Below are 16,512 nucleotides of genomic sequence, written 5' to 3'. Positions count from 1 at the left end.
CACGGTGAGTGACGACCCATCCTAAAAGCATTCGTTCCACAATCACTCAACGAACAACAGGCTTTCATGTGTTCTAATGGGTATAGCTTTAAGATTACCTCACAGTGGCACAGTGATTTAATCAAGAATAATATCACAACACCCACAGAATACAGTGCAGGTGCACTCACTACACGCTACGCTTAACTGCTTGATGTTTTCAGTCTGTGTAGTAGTGTAAAACCTGAAAATTAAAGTATACAAAACAATAATCTTGCCTGTTGTTTTGTATGGGTGTGAAACATGGTCTCTCACTCAGAGGGAGGAACACAGATTGCAGGTGTTTGAGAATCGGGTGTTGAGGAGGATATTTGGGCCTAAGAGGGAAGACGATGGGGCGTGGAGAAAACTGCACAATGACGAGCTTAAAAATCTGTACTGCTCCCCCAGTATTGTGAGGATGATTAAGTCGAGAAGAATGAGATGGGCGGGACATGTAGCGCGCATGGATGGGACAAGAGGTGTGCACCGGGTACTGGTTGGGAAACCTGAAGGGAAGAGACCGCTGGGGAGACCTAGACGTAGATGGGAGGATAATCTCAGGCGGGATCTATGGGAGATAGGAGTTGAAGGAAACTGGATTTTGTTGTCCCAGGACAGGTTCCGGTGGAGGGCTTTGGTTAATTCGGTGATGAACCTTCGGGTTCGGTAAGGTAGTAGTGTAAAACTATGGCGCGTCACACTTCCCACCAATAGCAGCCCTCTAGTCCAGCTGATAAGAAACTTCCCCCCCCCCCCCGCTGGGCCTTTTGTCCTCTTCTGTCGACAGAAGTTTACCGACGTTTCAGAGGTCCTTGCCGCCTCCTTCATTAGGGAAATGAATGATTTATTACTGCTACCAAACTACTGAGCACATTAATACAAAGTAGCCATTGCAGAAAGTGGCAATAACAATTAAATTAATTTTTCGTAATAAACATTTCTAATTGACTTACATAATTTCCAGACGGACTCTTTGCATACAATACTGTCGCGGACTTACGCACCACAGAAACATAATTGATTGAAATCGCTCGGGCGCCCCGTCCCCGCAGTGACGTTAGTATGCTGCGTGCTCTGGCTTCTGGAAGCTCCTCAGCTGGACAACAAACTCCACGGAGGCACAGGATCTATGGGCGTCGATTGTCCCAGCACCGTCTCCTCTCCCACATAAACTACAAGTTTTCCGTGTTTTTCTTCAGTTCTAAGGCAAATGCCAGAGTATAATTCAAAAGGGTGATGGCCCACCTCCTCAATCATGGAGGCCTTCAGCCACAAGTATTCCTCTCTTCACAAGTCCCTGAGGCCATCATCCAAAAGCACTTCCACACCTGGGTTCAAATGCCAGACACCCATCCAGCCAAAGTTCTTTTTGTAAAGGACAATTTTCCTGGCAGTATCATGCAGTGGCAAAGCCAATCATGAAGTCCTGAGCGAAACCGATTAATAAGGTCCATTATAACAAAAGTACATGGATGGCAATTTAGGTGATTTCAATTATAGTTGTAAAAGATTTGAAAACTACCTCTGCAGAATTAACTCACCTGTTTCATGGAAGTCTTCCTTGTCCCCTGGTGATATAGGATGACCTACTTCCATAATGTGGCAGCAATAGCCTGCTTCCAGTAAACAAGCAGCTTGTAAGATTTGAGGTTTTCACAGCGGTGAGTATGAAGATTTCCGTATGACCTCTGAAACGTTGGTTAACATCGACCAGACTACAAACAACCCAGAAGACGGAAATCTTCAACAAGCAGCTTGTTTGCCAAAATGCTTTGTTCTGGGCAGTACATGGGCACCTCCCAGACCAAACTGCCTCAATCTTGACACCTTGTTGCAAATCTAAGTTAAACCAATTCACTCAATATTATTATAATCTCTGATCAAAAGAAGCTGTTAATTTAGATGAAAGAAGTAATTTAATCCCTGTTATGAAAATGACATCTGATGCTAGTATATCTAGTTTATCTTTCATCTCAAGCTCTTCTGGGAATAAAACTCAGATCAGGCAGTCACAATGGGGACAAGTGGTTGGTGTCATGCAACACAAAAATCCTTGAGAAATGCCACAACACTTTCTCTTGGTGATGATATTAAGGTTTTTGATGTCTCCACAAGTGTTGTGTGTTGATGGTGGTGTCACAGTCCATGAATGTCAGTGTCAGCCTTTTCAGATAGATTCTGTACCTGGAATGCTGGCACTTAACCACATCAAACAATTCCTGTTTGCTGGAACACATTTGATCTGTAGCACAGTTCATGGTACACACAGCCACATGATCACCTGCTAATGGTTGTTCACTAGCAGCCCTGCAAATGTGTTTGTTCTTAAAAAACCTCCATAGTCAATCTCTGTATCTTAATCTTTACATTATTAGCTACCTTTATATTATGATTTTGATTCCCAGTCTGGTGACGAGACATGAACATACACTTTGTTTCTGCAGCACTTACTTCTGGACCACCTTCCTTACAAGCATCTAACAGCGCTTCTGTGGTTTTCATTATGATATTTATGTTTCTGCCCAGTACATTATCATTATCAGCATAGCCCAGAAGCTGATGTATCCCATTCAAATATATCATTCTGCTTGGACATCCCTAATGGTGTTCTGAAGCAAAGGTGATAAAGTTCCTCTTTGTTTCAGACCATTCACACATATTTACCAAAATGGCTCTTACTTTAGGTTTTGTTTAAACAAATTTCAGAAAATTATATTTATTTTCAACCAATAGCTGAATTTATATACCATTATCATCTGGAACCATATTTCTGCTACAAAACTAGTCCTTTACAGAATTCTTTGAGTTCAATATTCAACAGAGATATTAGTATTTTTATCATCAGCACCAAGTACAGAATGACTGTAACAAACATAACCTCCAATTCTGTTCCAGGCATGCTTTACTTATAGAAAGATACAGAATTTGAACCTGGCCATTTAGTCTGAAAAGACCATATTCCTTTCATTCCTTCTAGGTATTATTTTCCAGTGAAAACTTTTAATGGTAGCATTGATATAAGCCAGAAAACATATAATAATTCACTTCCCAAACCATAAATAAAATCTAAACAATTAAAAACCATATTCACCTGTGAAATACAGTAACAAGTACAATCTACCGTCATCATTGTATTATTACCATAGTAAGACTGGAGATGTAATAGTATAACTGAGGGGATATGAATGCATTAACATGACACAACCATTACATGCATTATTGTTGAAAGAAGTGTCTGTAAAACCAGTAACATTTTTATTTTGTATCACTAAAAGTGCATGAATTTTTCTTTTTGCCAATGACAGTTTTAAAATAAATCTAAGATATACCACTACCGCATAAGGGGAAGAAGATAACAAATAATCACATCCTAAAAACATCTTCATAAACAATGGAAGTACTGTTTTCTTCCACATGTTCAAATGCATTGATACTGGAAGACATCTATCTTCGGAAAATCTGCACATCTTTGTACGCAAACACAGACTGCAAACTTTAAAAAAATATGTGATAATGAGTGGAAGTGATGCATAGTTGGTACTTTGTGACTTATCCTTGATGAAGGCATAAATTTTTCCACAATAATTACCAGTAGCTATATTTCTGCACAATTTATATTAGAAAAAGTATAAGGAAGGAAAGTGTTTATTTTTTCTTACTTCAGTATAAAAAGTTAAATGTCTGCCCATTCATGGATGAAAAGCAGGATTTTTTTAATATAAGTAAAAATGGAATCAAAACACACTTCCATTTCTTTCCAACACTTGAAGAAAGGCAAAGTTAATTTATAATTTATATTTATTGCAAGACAGACTTGAACTAGTGCACCTATTAGAACATGAACCAAAACACATTCAGAAAAAGAAGTGGGCTGTAAATGTAGCTTACAAGGGAATGGTCTGGTTTGTCAGGTTGAAACCTTTCCTGAAATTATGCAGGTTTACATGGTGCAAGTGTGTGAGAAAACTGTGCAAAGTTGGGGCACGCATTTAAAGTTTGTACCACCATGCACATGCATGATGGCAGCACACCTAACATTTCCTGGTGAATTAAACAGAGTGATTAGTGCCATATGCTGATAAGACTGTGAAAGAGTCTGGAATTGTCTTTCTCTCTCTCTCTCACACACACATATCATATTAATTGAATAAGTTTGTGCATAGGAACCAACGCCAGACAAATGCACATACTAAGCTACAGTTTCAGGCCTCAGAAAAATGCATTATAAGTTATAATGTGTAGTAGGTGTTAATTTCTAAAACTAATTATAAATAACCAACAGCAACATAAAAACTTAATATTTAAATTAATCTATTGTAAAACCACTTTATTTTAGCTTAACACAGTCACATGTGAATACCAATGCTACAGTAGTATAATGCTTTCATTCACATCAGTTTCATGTCTATTTTTTAATGTTTTCTTCAATCAGAATGATAAGTATACATTTAGTCTTTCAAATTTTTTTTGGGCCTCTTAAAGTTGAAATAGTGTAGGGTCTCACAAGGTCAAGTCTGGCCCTGACAGCAACCACATATTTTATATAAGGAATTTCGCAGAGCTCACAGAATGCATACAGAAAATTGTATATAAAATTATGCACTATAATTGTCACAGAAATGTGAAGCATAAATAGCATGTTTCAAGAACCACCGAACATGCACTACAAACATTGAATCTGAGGTTTTTGTCTAGTTTGCAAGTTTGTCTTGTTCTGTGCAGATATAACTGCACTTGTGTTACAAACACTTGAAGTCTCAGAGCAACGTAAAAGAAAACAGGCGGTACGCATCGCATGAGCTCTGCTTGATTACTGAAATAAAATGTATGGTTCCTATGTATGTACTGATTCAATTCTAAGGCTTTCACAGCCTTATCAGTGTTTGGCCCCACACAGTCCATTAAAAAGCACTGGGGAACACAGTTCCACTGCTAAGCATTCTGCACAGTGGCATGAATCTGAACTGTAGACCCCAACATCAGGAAATTTTTTCACAATCTTGCACTGCATATCAGCAGCTAAAATGTTGTGTGCAGTCATTACCAAATAGGCTCTGTGAACACAAAATTTCAGGCAAGGTTTCGACCTTAAAAATCGATCATTCCCTTGCCAGAGCATACCTGAAGTGGTAGATTTTAAGTTTTAGCTATATATTTTAATTAAAGAAAAACAGTTCTCAGCATGACTAAGAATAACTAAGAACACTTTTCAATCAATGCAGAATTCATCTATCTGATCTTAATTATTTCAATATTACTGCTTAAGTCTGATATTTTGAGAAATATGATGAAACAAGATGAAGTCTGAAGATTTTTGATGACTGTGCGTTATGATATGTAAAACTGTTTTCCTGGACTTGTCAATTGTTTAAATTATAAATTAATATAACTGCATTTCGGAAGCTGCATATGAACCACTGTGATGTCATTAATTTATAATTTAGATGATGTCCAAAGTCCAATAAAACAATTTTAAAGATCATGGTGAAACAAGTTTACAAGATTCTTGTAAATACTGTTTGGAAGTGAGAACTACACTTTAAATTGTTATAAAACAAATTTTGCCACACCTTTGACAAATGTGGTAAGTGCAACTTTTTTCCACTGCCCAGTGCCTAGTGTAGATACAAATTCAATCACATTTAAGGCTGCTGTGCTATATATTTCCATAATTGAGAAGATTTTTAACAACCACAGTCCTCACAGCAGATACTAGTGCTATTTTTCCTTCCGATCAGAGAGAAGGCCATTATGTAGTTTACTTATTTCTGGTTCAAGCAGTTCATATATTAACGTCCCATTTTCATCAAAGAAGTTAGCAACAGACTTCATCAGAGTAGCTTCTCTCACTGTCCCTGTTTTGCCATCCTTGCAACTCAGAACCAGGCTGTACTTGTCATCATATCTGAAGGAGAGAAATTAAAATTGCATGTTAATAAATAAGAGTTGTGTGCTGATAATTTTAAATGTTAATATACTGGTTTTATGGAAATGTAATAATAAGATTATAACAGTATACAGTTTACACTTAACAGGTGTATTTGGCACATGGGATTATACATGACATTCTGTTCAAATTACTTGCAAAATATAAGCAGAATGACTTCTGAAGTACAAACTTAATCTTCAATTCATTAAGAGCATCTCCATACGATTATAAACACAGAATATACAATTACACAAATACACACTATGAAGGTTTTGACAATTAATAGCTATGAATGTTTTAGAGTGAACAGTCTTCGTACAGCAGGAAAATATACAAGATTCATAAACTCAGTTCCTTTGGTTTAAACTAGGAGTCCTGATACTATGTTCTTCTTCCAGACAACATGCTATGGCATTTATATCATCATCTGACATTACTGTCCTCCTGGGTAATGGATATAGTTTCCTCACTTTCATCTGGATTTTATTGTACAGTAAGCAGTTCGTGTGTAATGTGGGCGTCTTCTTGTTCTATCGAAAATAGTTCATACTTAGGATTTTCTGCCTACAAGCCAATCTACTGACAGTGTAATTACGTAGTTTACATACAAATTTATGTTGAATTTTGTGATTTCAGACATTTTCATTCACATAATGATTACTGTACTGAAAGATGACACTTCCTTCAATTCCAAACATTATGTGAGAGACTGATTCTCTCACCATTCTAAAATCAAATGACTGCTGAAGAAAAATCAAAAAGATAATGCAACAGCACACACTGCAAACAATTCTATATGGTGGCATTACATGAAGTCTTCAGCGAATGAGTTATAAGTTGAGGACTGTGGCCTTTGTAATCACCTGATTTAAAACCTTGTGACTTCTATTTGTGGGACATGATGAAAGAATAAGTGTATGTGAACAATTCACACTCTTTGGAAGAACTTCAAGAAAATATTAAGCATGAAATTTCTGCTATTCCCTTACAGCAACTTCAACTTGCGTCTAGGAAAATATTCTCATGATATGAGGCATGCTTACAAGCAGAGGGTCATCACTTTTAGACTCTTCTATAAAATAAGGTAAGTTAAACAACAGCAGAAAAGCAGGCCATGAATAACAGACTACCACGCCGAGTCTATGTGAGAAGCGTACCATGTCGGTTGCTGGATCAAGTCTAACTATTAACGGTAGACAGGAAAATGATCATGTGTGGCGAGTTGGTTAAGGACTTGGAAGGAGAAAGTCATGGCCTATCTATTATTGAAAGTACTATTCTTGAGGGACTGAGGAACCCCCAAAATAAACTTCAATCTAAACAGCTGGTAATCTGGCTCGATTCAAACCAAATATCTCCTAACTACAAGTATAAAACCGTTACTTTTTCACCGAAGTGAGCTGTATCTTTCTAAACGCGTATTAATCTGACTTTATGAGTGTTTCAATAACCGAAAAGAAATAGATCCTGATCTGTACTTACTTCTTTAAATAAGAACTGGCTTCCCATATGTTATCAGGCACAAAGCCAGCTGCGTCCTTCTGGATTGTCACTACAAATATTCCTTTTTCTTTGTATGTTGTGTACAGGGTAAGGATTCCCATCATAACAAAGTATGTAGACACACAAAATATAAGAATAGGCCTGGAACAAGCAAGTTAAAGAGCAATAAGTAATATTCAGAGTAATGAGAAACCAGGATGTTCCTAAGCTGAGTCTAAATGTTTCTGATGACAGTATGCCATCATATTATTTTGTAGCTTAACAGTGCACATATTGTATTTAAAACTTTGAAGGACTGTATTTTGATAAATTCTTAAATAAGATTACCTTAACAAACTATGTAATATTTCACAGAAGAGGTTATTCAATTGCCTTTGAAATGAGGTTAATTTGAGCTTCATAATATGAATTGAGGATAGAGTTACAGCAACTGAAAAACATCGTCTCACTATAAAATGGCATTTGTTAAAACTCAAAATATCAATAAATCAAAACTATTACATTTACTAGTGTATAATTTAGGATGGTTACTCACCACTATAAAGCATTGTGCCTCAACAGATTTCATTAAAATCTGAAGAATCATGATTTTCTACTTTCCTTCAAAATTCCAAAGATATACCTTACAAGATGCTACCATAATGTAACAATCTGTTCTGTACAATGAATATTCGCTATACAGGCCGATTCAAAAGGTTAGGGCCAAACTGAAGGAGCGTATAGAGGGACTCAGAGAGAACAACTTTCGAATAGGAATCCATGTCCTCCGAAGTTATCCTGAGTCAGTCGAGACCATTGAGGGTAGGGAAGTCTGATAACATACCGATGAAATAATCGTACTTTGCTATTCTCCTACTACCTTAATTTTGTTTTAAGACACCAATTACTATCAAGTCGCCAACACAAACAACCCAGGAGCCTCTGCACTCACAAATAACCAAAATGAAACTACAAAAGCAGCAATACACCAGTCACTATCAACTCACAAACACAATGTAAACAGCCCAGGGGCCTCTGTAGAATCTGACAGGATACGTGTGATTCAAAATTAAGATAGCAGGAGAATACCAAAGTACGATTATTTCAGCAGTATGTTATCAGACTTCCTTACCTTCAATGGCCTCGGCTGACTCAGAATGACATGGATTCCTATTCAAAAGTTGTTCTCTCCGAGTCCCTCTATACGCTCCTTCAGTTTGGCCTTAACCTTTTGAATCACCCTGTATATTTTGTGCAATTGTAGGTATTATTTTCTGAGTTATGTAAAGCTTCAGTGCAAATACTTTTCATTGCTCTTGCAGTGCAGTATTATTTTTCAAGAAAATTTATACTTACCCACTGACTGCATGAACAAACAGAATGTATACTTGAAGTCATTAATAATTAAATAAAAGTGTGCTAAACTGGCAATAGTAGGAGAATCTCTGCTCTCTACAATTCACCACTGAATGATGGCTGCAGTATCACACTGGACCACAGATGGTTAAATGATGTACACAAAGAACATGGTAAATGTTACTGTTTGCCAACAGTTAAGTCAAAGAACAAACATTTTTGCAGGAGTTTTCTTAAGTGATTAGTACAGGGCAGAGTTAGAATAAGATAATGTAACCCACATTATATTCCTCATCCACTTTCATAATTCAGGTTTACTGTAACAGTACCTTACCTGGATTGTGGAAAGGGATACAGATAATCCCATAACAGAGCAAACATGGCTACACCAACAGCTATGCCACACATTACCAATCTGCTATCTATTAATGAAAAACTTTCAACGTAATTGAACTTCTTTGTTAAAACCTGTGAAAGAGAAATTAATGTCATACAAAAAGTATTCAGACCAAAATATCAACAACAAAAATTTCACTGAAAGGCTGGTACAACCTACAAGATGAACTTAAGGCCATTGCTGCTTCCTCCAAGTAGAATATTTAACTGCAACTTGTAGGGGCAGTGCTTTATAGTTCAAATGTCATTCTGTTTGTTAACAATTTTTGTCAAGTAAATTACTGATGAAGCCCTTTAAAAAATACTTCTTCAGATCATTCAATGTATATGGTGAGGCTAGCAAGAACTTTAAATTATTTAGAATGCAAGTTAGTGACCCATTTCTATGCATAACTTTCACCTGTACAGATTTCAACCAAGTTCGTTTTGTCACATAAAACATCAAAGTTTTACACCACTGCCACATTTATAATTAACAAGAAAGAAGTTTAATACAGAATTTGTACGTGTTCATTATCTACCTTCTTAAAGAATTTCACAATCCTGGCTCCAGAGATTTATTAGTTCTGACACAAACAGAAAAATAACACATGCTGTTGTTTTACATTCGACAAGAATAAATTTTCAGGAAAAGTCAACTTTTTCGATAATATAGCGCAATAAATTTCAGGATCTGACATTAAGTGGCATGAGTGACACCTATCTCAAAAGGTCATTACAACATTGGTATTACTAAGACTTAACTTCTCATCAGTTAGCTACACAACAATCTGTTAAGCATAGTAACATTGTGCACCATGAAAAATCTATTTCATGCACAAAGAGGGTTGAAAAGAACAAACACATGTGCACTCAGACACAGTATGCATGTGCACACGCACACATCCACACACTAGAACTCCTGAATTATACTGCTACAAAATTTCTCAACAAAGTTTACTTATATGTTGCTTCAATAAAGAATCAGCTTCAAGTTCCTGAACTTTCTGACTCTACCACATATACTATGAAGGTGAAACAATGACTCTCAAATGTGTCTACAAGCATGAACAACTTTCTTTGATTCAGTATAGCATCACTAAATCCAAGCTCTGACAATGTGATGAAGAGAGAGACGTTCTTCACTGACAGTGAGTCCGGTTACATCAAATGAATTTTAGTGTAAATGAAAGGCAGTTATATCAGCCATCAGAAACAAGATTTGTGATTTTTTATCATCAGAACCAGGGCTGTGGAGTCAGAGTCAGAGTCGAGGAGTTGGAAGCAATTTTAGGTGGAGTCGGTAAAAATGTACCAACTCCGACTTCGATATAAAATCTTAAGAACACTTTTTCTACCATGTGAGCTGCCAGCGGCCTAATGCTTAGGGGGATTCAACGACACGTTGAGCCACATGGTGTGGGATGCCTTGTAACTTTGGCACCAGTACCTTAAGAAAACAAACTGTCTACAAATGAAATGATTTCTGAAATAACCATTATACATATATTTAAATATATGTTAAAAGTCTAAAACGTAGCCTGATGATTCACGTGGTGGTGTTGACATCTCTTGTGGTACCATTTACCATTTTAGTAGGTTTACCATTATTAATATATATTGAGCTTTTATGAAGGAGTCAGAGGTTTTAGTGCTGATTCCATAGCCCTGATCAGAACTCAAATATTAGACAATTCCTTTTATGGAAAAAATTGAATACAAGAACTATAAACCAGAATCATCTGTAAGCAGTGGAACCAATTCTTATTCCAAAAATCCTGTAAGCTGTGCTAGCAGCCCGTTTCTGCACAACTTGCGTTGCTGCAAGGTCAAACATTGTGGTTCTTCAATTTATGAAGCAATCTCTTTTCTAGAAAGATAGGATATCTGTTGGCATTATGTAGAAGCAAAATTAAATGTAATTTTTCATGCAAGATGTCACAAGATGTACTTAATTTAAGTAGTATCAAGCTGTAAGTAGCACTATTAAGTTGTTAAGTGGGAGCCATTGCTTCTTTTAGATGTAAAAAGATTTCAGATTTCAAATCAGTGAGGAAAACCAAAAAATTCTTAGAATAGCCATTCTCAAAGCTAAAAACAAAATCTTAGAGTACATTTCCAACTATTTTCATATCCAGGTTTTTGTGATCATTTTACAAAGAATGAAAACTGGAGAAAACCATAAATGATGATCCTGAGGAAACAATTATGGGAAATGCCAATACATTTAATTTCAGAAACTTGCTGGTAAGGCCTCTCATAAATTGTTATCACAATAATGTGTTTTTAAATTTGATTTTCCTTTTGTGTTTGGCACAAAGAGTTAAAAAATAATCAACTCAATATATTTTGATATTATTGTAACAAAAACCACTAGTTAACTTGGGGTTCTTTGCTTGAAACGTGGATTTATTACTCTCATGATAATTACAGGCAATTATTCTCTTCATACCAGTTATGAATCACAGAGTTCAACCTTCTGCCTAGATTTTACATACTGGTATTAAACATTCTCTTCTTACAAACATACTGCTTCTAGCACACATTGCTTGCCTCTCCTGTATCACTTCTTAATAATCAGCTTTCAACTTGCTTCAAAAGTCACAATTGACTTTGCTGGCTGCCAACATGCCATGTGTATGAAAAGTAAACTGTCCAGTAACTTATGGATCCTTGTATTTAATTTGAGACAATTCTAAGAACCATGCACAGCAGGTGACAATTTACAGCTGGTCAAGAAACTGCTGGAAGTTACTAGCTATATTCATGCATAGTACTGGGTGACATAACTCACAACTCTTTTAATGAATGCCTGTGACATTATTTTAAAATAACTACATAGCAACCAATCATTATTATTATTATTATTATCACACTTCAAAATCAGGCTACTTAAACTACAACTACTATTACTACTTCTGTATCCCCAGAAGACATTCTTTTGAGAATCACTGATCTTGTAAGAAAAATGATCAAGCTTCACAAGTTAGAGTAGAGTTTGCAAAATATAATTTCTTTATATATTAAATCACAATATGACGCAACTTTACCATCTTATAATTTCTTTATTGCACCCCTCTACAAATACCAAATGCCAGATTGCCATGGCACCCAAAAACACTGCCTTGGTATACAGCATTTTCATGAGTATCCTAATTATTGTTGTGTTCAGCTATTTCTGCAAAGCAGAAATTTTGAGCTCAACAGTCGGATATACCTACAAAGAAGGCATACATACTGAACATAGAATGCCTTTCTCACCTCCTTCACAGCATCATCCAAAGCATTTTTTACTGCAGAACCATCCCATTTATTAATCTTCACAGGTTTGTCTTTTTCCTGAAAGAATAAAACCAACTTTTAATAATAAATAAGACCAATATTTTATACTTGAACCATAGGCATCATTCATGTCACTGCAACGCGGAAAAAGTTGTTCCTTATGGGAATAGTTAGGATACATGTGTTGAAGTTCCAATCCATGTGCAAACCAAAGTTCGAAAACAGATGAAACGGATTATTTATATATCTCAGTAAAATTTCAACGTCCTTTCGCTTATAACATCAATCTTACGAGTGACCAATGTAATTACTACAACAAAATTGCCGACTACCTATACCTGAGTGCCTTTAGCCATTTTTGAAGCCAAGTAGACAATCACATACAATATCAACTATCTATGCAGACAACTGTGACGTGTATTTCTTGCATTTTCGCACTTGTGCGTTGGTCATTCTGCGCACTCCGATGTGAAATTTAATCCACAGATACACTGCCATCTATGATACAGTTACATAACTATTGATGAAAGAAATGTGCGCAATGTGCGATTTCCTAAATTCGTCAAACAGTCATTTATTGTTAGGTTAGACCGTACAGGCCGACGGGAAGCATAACTGTAATTGGAAAATGGTGCCTTATGAACTACAACTTTCATATACTTTTGCTACCGGGATTTTTGTCTTGGCTGTAGACTTTGACATGTATAGACTAGGGTCTATTGCTAGTAATGGGAGGATGATACCATCAGTTTGTGAAGAGAACTTTGGTTGGATGGTTGTCTGGGAAGTGAACCCTGAAGGGTCTGGGTCGCTTTGGCTGATGGCCTTGCGACATTGGGGCAGGGGGTCATTTTGGCCGAAGGCTTTCATGTTCAGGGTAAAAGGACTGTGCCCCTTTAAGTTATAACCTGGCATTTGCTGTACACACAGGAAAAGCACTGAAAACTTAAGTCAAAATAGCGGAGCGGTTATACAACAATCGTTATATCGAACTGGCTAACTTTTTAGGGGTAGCCTCGACTGGCCCGATGATATGAAAACAAACTTTCTAGAACTGATTCACCAGATTCATGCAGTGCAAGTCTTCACTTTTTTCAGCTGTAAATTCTAACACAGATAATTATTGCATTAACTTACCAAAACCAGTGAGATGGGTCATAATCATAATTTAAAAAGTAGTTTGTCTGTTTTAGCAAATTAAGCAGCATGTTTTAAAGGTGTATACTCACAAGTTTTGAATATGAGTTATTGATAGTTTGAGTTGAATTTATTTGAACTAATTGCCCCTAAATATTTGTTGTACCTAGTGCCAAAGGTTCATCCTACTTGTCCAACATGCTTTAAAGGGAAATCCATACACCATACTGCTTTTATGGTATTTATTGTTTTTAGAAAGTCTCAGTTCAGTATGTTAAAATAAAATTCCTGCCATGACATGTAAATTATTCCTGTATGCATTCAATTGTTTACATGGTATTGGTGAATGCTGTGCAGGCATTATTGCACTGTCAGCAGTTCCAAAATAGAAACAAGATCACCTTGGTTGCAAGATGGATGTCTTGTGAACTTTATTCTGAACTGTTAAGACTTGTTTACAGGACTCCAGCTTATGTCTTGTGAACTGTTGATAGAATACTGTCCTTATGTAAATTGACCATTGTGGAATGAAGAAATTTGAATGCTAATGAGTATTTTCAACCCTTTAGACAAAGGTGCAAAAGAAGGATTTATATATACATGACTATATTTCAATCCAAACAAAAGTGTAATGAGCAAAGTGTGACATGATTTTTATGTTCCAGAATGAAGAAGAAGGTAAAATCATAATGTATTTCATTAGTGTATGGCATAAACACAATTACAACAAGGAGATTATAGGCAGTAACTATAAAGTTTTTGTCCCCAACAATAATTCTGACAAAACTACCAAAGCCATGCAAATTCAAAATTGGTAACAGCATATGTTGGCATAAGAAGATACCATGACTGGCAATATATTGAAAAGATAAATTTAATGGAAATCTGGAAATTTTCTTATAAGAGAGCTTGCTGGGGTTCATATGAACCTCTTTAACATGCAGGTGAAATGGTGTATTTATTAATGTTTCAGTCTGACAAAATAAATGGCAGCTACTGCGATTTGACTCAAGTTGAAGTCCTGTCAATTAACAGTAATGTTAAATTATATATTCTGCCATGTGTCTTTAAACATATCCTAATTTACAACAATTTTCCATGCCAAAAGTACCTACAGTGCCTGGAAATCAGCATTTGCCCATTTTATACCTACAAATCCCACATTTACTGAAAGAATAATAAATAACATCATCATTCAGTTCCATTAACACAATCATTTTTGAAGCTGCATAAGACAACCCCACTGCCATGTCAATTTCAACAAACAAAGTTTCACATGTTTGTGATAATATGTGGTGGGGAGTATGAAGATGAATATCTTCTGGGATATTGCAAGGCGTCATAGACAATGTAAATAAAATGTTCCTTCCTTCAGTGTCAGTTCTGCAACTACAGCCAAATTAAGTTGTTTCAGTACAGAATGTCTTGTTCCAGGCTTTGTCTATGAACTTAGACATCTGATGCATCTATCAGGCTACATGGCAGATGAAATGCACTCAAGACGTGACATTAAATGGTATGATTGGTTCATGGATATGACAGTGTAGTGAAGTCATCACAACTGGGAAGACCATGTATACAAGAAGCCCAAGTTGAGGCAATCAGGGAAGCTTTCCAGTGAAGCCTTGCAAAATTAAATCGCCATGGATAACAGGAATAAAAATCCCATCTTCTCTGAATATGGGTTAGCAATCAGATCAAAATATGTTAATTAATTTATGAATTACCACTCTTTAATTTTGTGTCATTATTTTATAAGTGCCCTGCTTAACTTGAAACATTTTGTTAGCTGTGTATAGATATTTTTAATGCAAAAACATAATTCATTTGAGTGTGGTCTTCTAATCTGTGATGCCATTTGTCATGTATGCAGTTCACTTGGCTCAGAAAGGCATTGCACTGCAAGAACACAATACAATACAAAATGAATATATGAAAATAATATGGCTAAACATATAGGTATATTAGATCAGCTTTCAAAACAAAATCAAATCTTTCCATCACACGGAAAACACATCAACAAATTTCACAGAGTTCGAAAATGGCTGTCTTCTGCTCAAAGCGCTGTGGTAATAGTTTACCGTCGTTTCAGAGGTACCTGCAGCCTCCATCATCAGCACGAAGCACACTGTTGCCGGTTCCTCCACAGATAACACCATCCTCAACATCCATTACAACTGCTTTATGATTGGTCCAAAATGTATCGTGGCCAGGCATGCCAACCATCTGATTTCTTGTAGTAGTTCTTGTCAACGATGACAGATGTCACTGCCTGAGCTATCAACTTACCCTATTTCAGTTTCGATACTGGAATTCGATATAGGTCGGTAATCTTCTCTGTCATTGCGAGTGCTGACTACTAATGCGCAGGCGCTGCTTTCGGTTTCAATAAATGGAGGACATGTTGGTCTTTACTCCTAATTTGTTTGTATAATGTCGCCAACATGTCGGTACATAATAACAGAGCAAACAAATACTGACTTATTTGATTAGTCAAAGTCCTACTTGTATATTTTCTTACATGAATACAGTAAACCATCGATTTAACGGACTAATAGGAAGTGGAGGTTGTCCGGTAATACCGATAGTCCGTTAAATTGTCCAGTAATGAAACCGTAGACCATAATCTCCACAAACATCACTAAACAGTTTAGTAATATCAATTGACGCCGACAATGACACTGCAGTATAGGGAGATGATAAAGCGCAAAATGTCCGAACTAACGTCATATACCTGTTATTGTTGGCAGTGGCGGCTCGTGAGTCTGAGCAGTGGTAGTGCTACGCAAGGTGGAAAAATCAGAATAGTTTTTCAACACATAACAATATAAATAAATGAAATGTAAATTTACATCAGGAGAAAACCCACACGTGCTCGACGATGTTTTAACTATTTATAAGTCCGGAAGAGGGCGGCCATGATTTTTACA

At 36.4% G+C, this 16,512-nt stretch overlaps 1 protein-coding gene and 1 long non-coding RNA gene across 3 annotated transcripts in view; both read right to left on the bottom strand.

The window, feature by feature from the left end:
- Positions 1-3,257: 3,257 nt before the first annotated feature.
- Spase25 (Signal peptidase complex subunit Spase25) lies at positions 3,258-15,760 on the bottom strand. 2 transcript variants are annotated; one of them, XM_087353812.1, is made up of 5 exons: positions 15,664-15,760; positions 12,425-12,502; positions 9,123-9,256; positions 7,433-7,594; positions 3,258-5,926 (listed from the first exon to the last, which is right to left on the bottom strand). In XM_087353812.1, exons 1-5 carry the CDS (start codon positions 15,748-15,750, stop codon positions 5,740-5,742), a joined length of 648 nt encoding a protein of 215 aa, XP_087209938.1. In that variant the 5' UTR covers positions 15,751-15,760; the 3' UTR covers positions 3,258-5,739. The 2 variants fall into 2 exon arrangements, with proteins under 2 accessions (XP_087209938.1, XP_021935896.1); XM_022080204.2 differs by lacking the exon at positions 15,664-15,760 and adding an exon at positions 12,784-12,904.
- LOC110837751 (uncharacterized) overlaps positions 12,783-16,512 on the bottom strand; it is a 28,901-nt gene continuing 25,171 nt past the window's right edge. Inside the window, exon 3 of the long non-coding RNA XR_015536558.1 lies at positions 12,783-15,481. This is a non-coding gene — a long non-coding RNA (uncharacterized LOC110837751). The remainder of the gene's footprint in view (positions 15,482-16,512) is intronic.

Source organism: Zootermopsis nevadensis, unplaced genomic scaffold (assembly GCF_977971745.1).
Source record: "Zootermopsis nevadensis isolate Lab colony 2312 unplaced genomic scaffold, Znev_1.0 Znev_ptg000022l, whole genome shotgun sequence".
Lineage (NCBI taxonomy): Eukaryota > Metazoa > Arthropoda > Insecta > Blattodea > Termopsidae > Zootermopsis > Zootermopsis nevadensis.
This window is presented reverse-complemented; position numbering and strand designations above follow the sequence as displayed.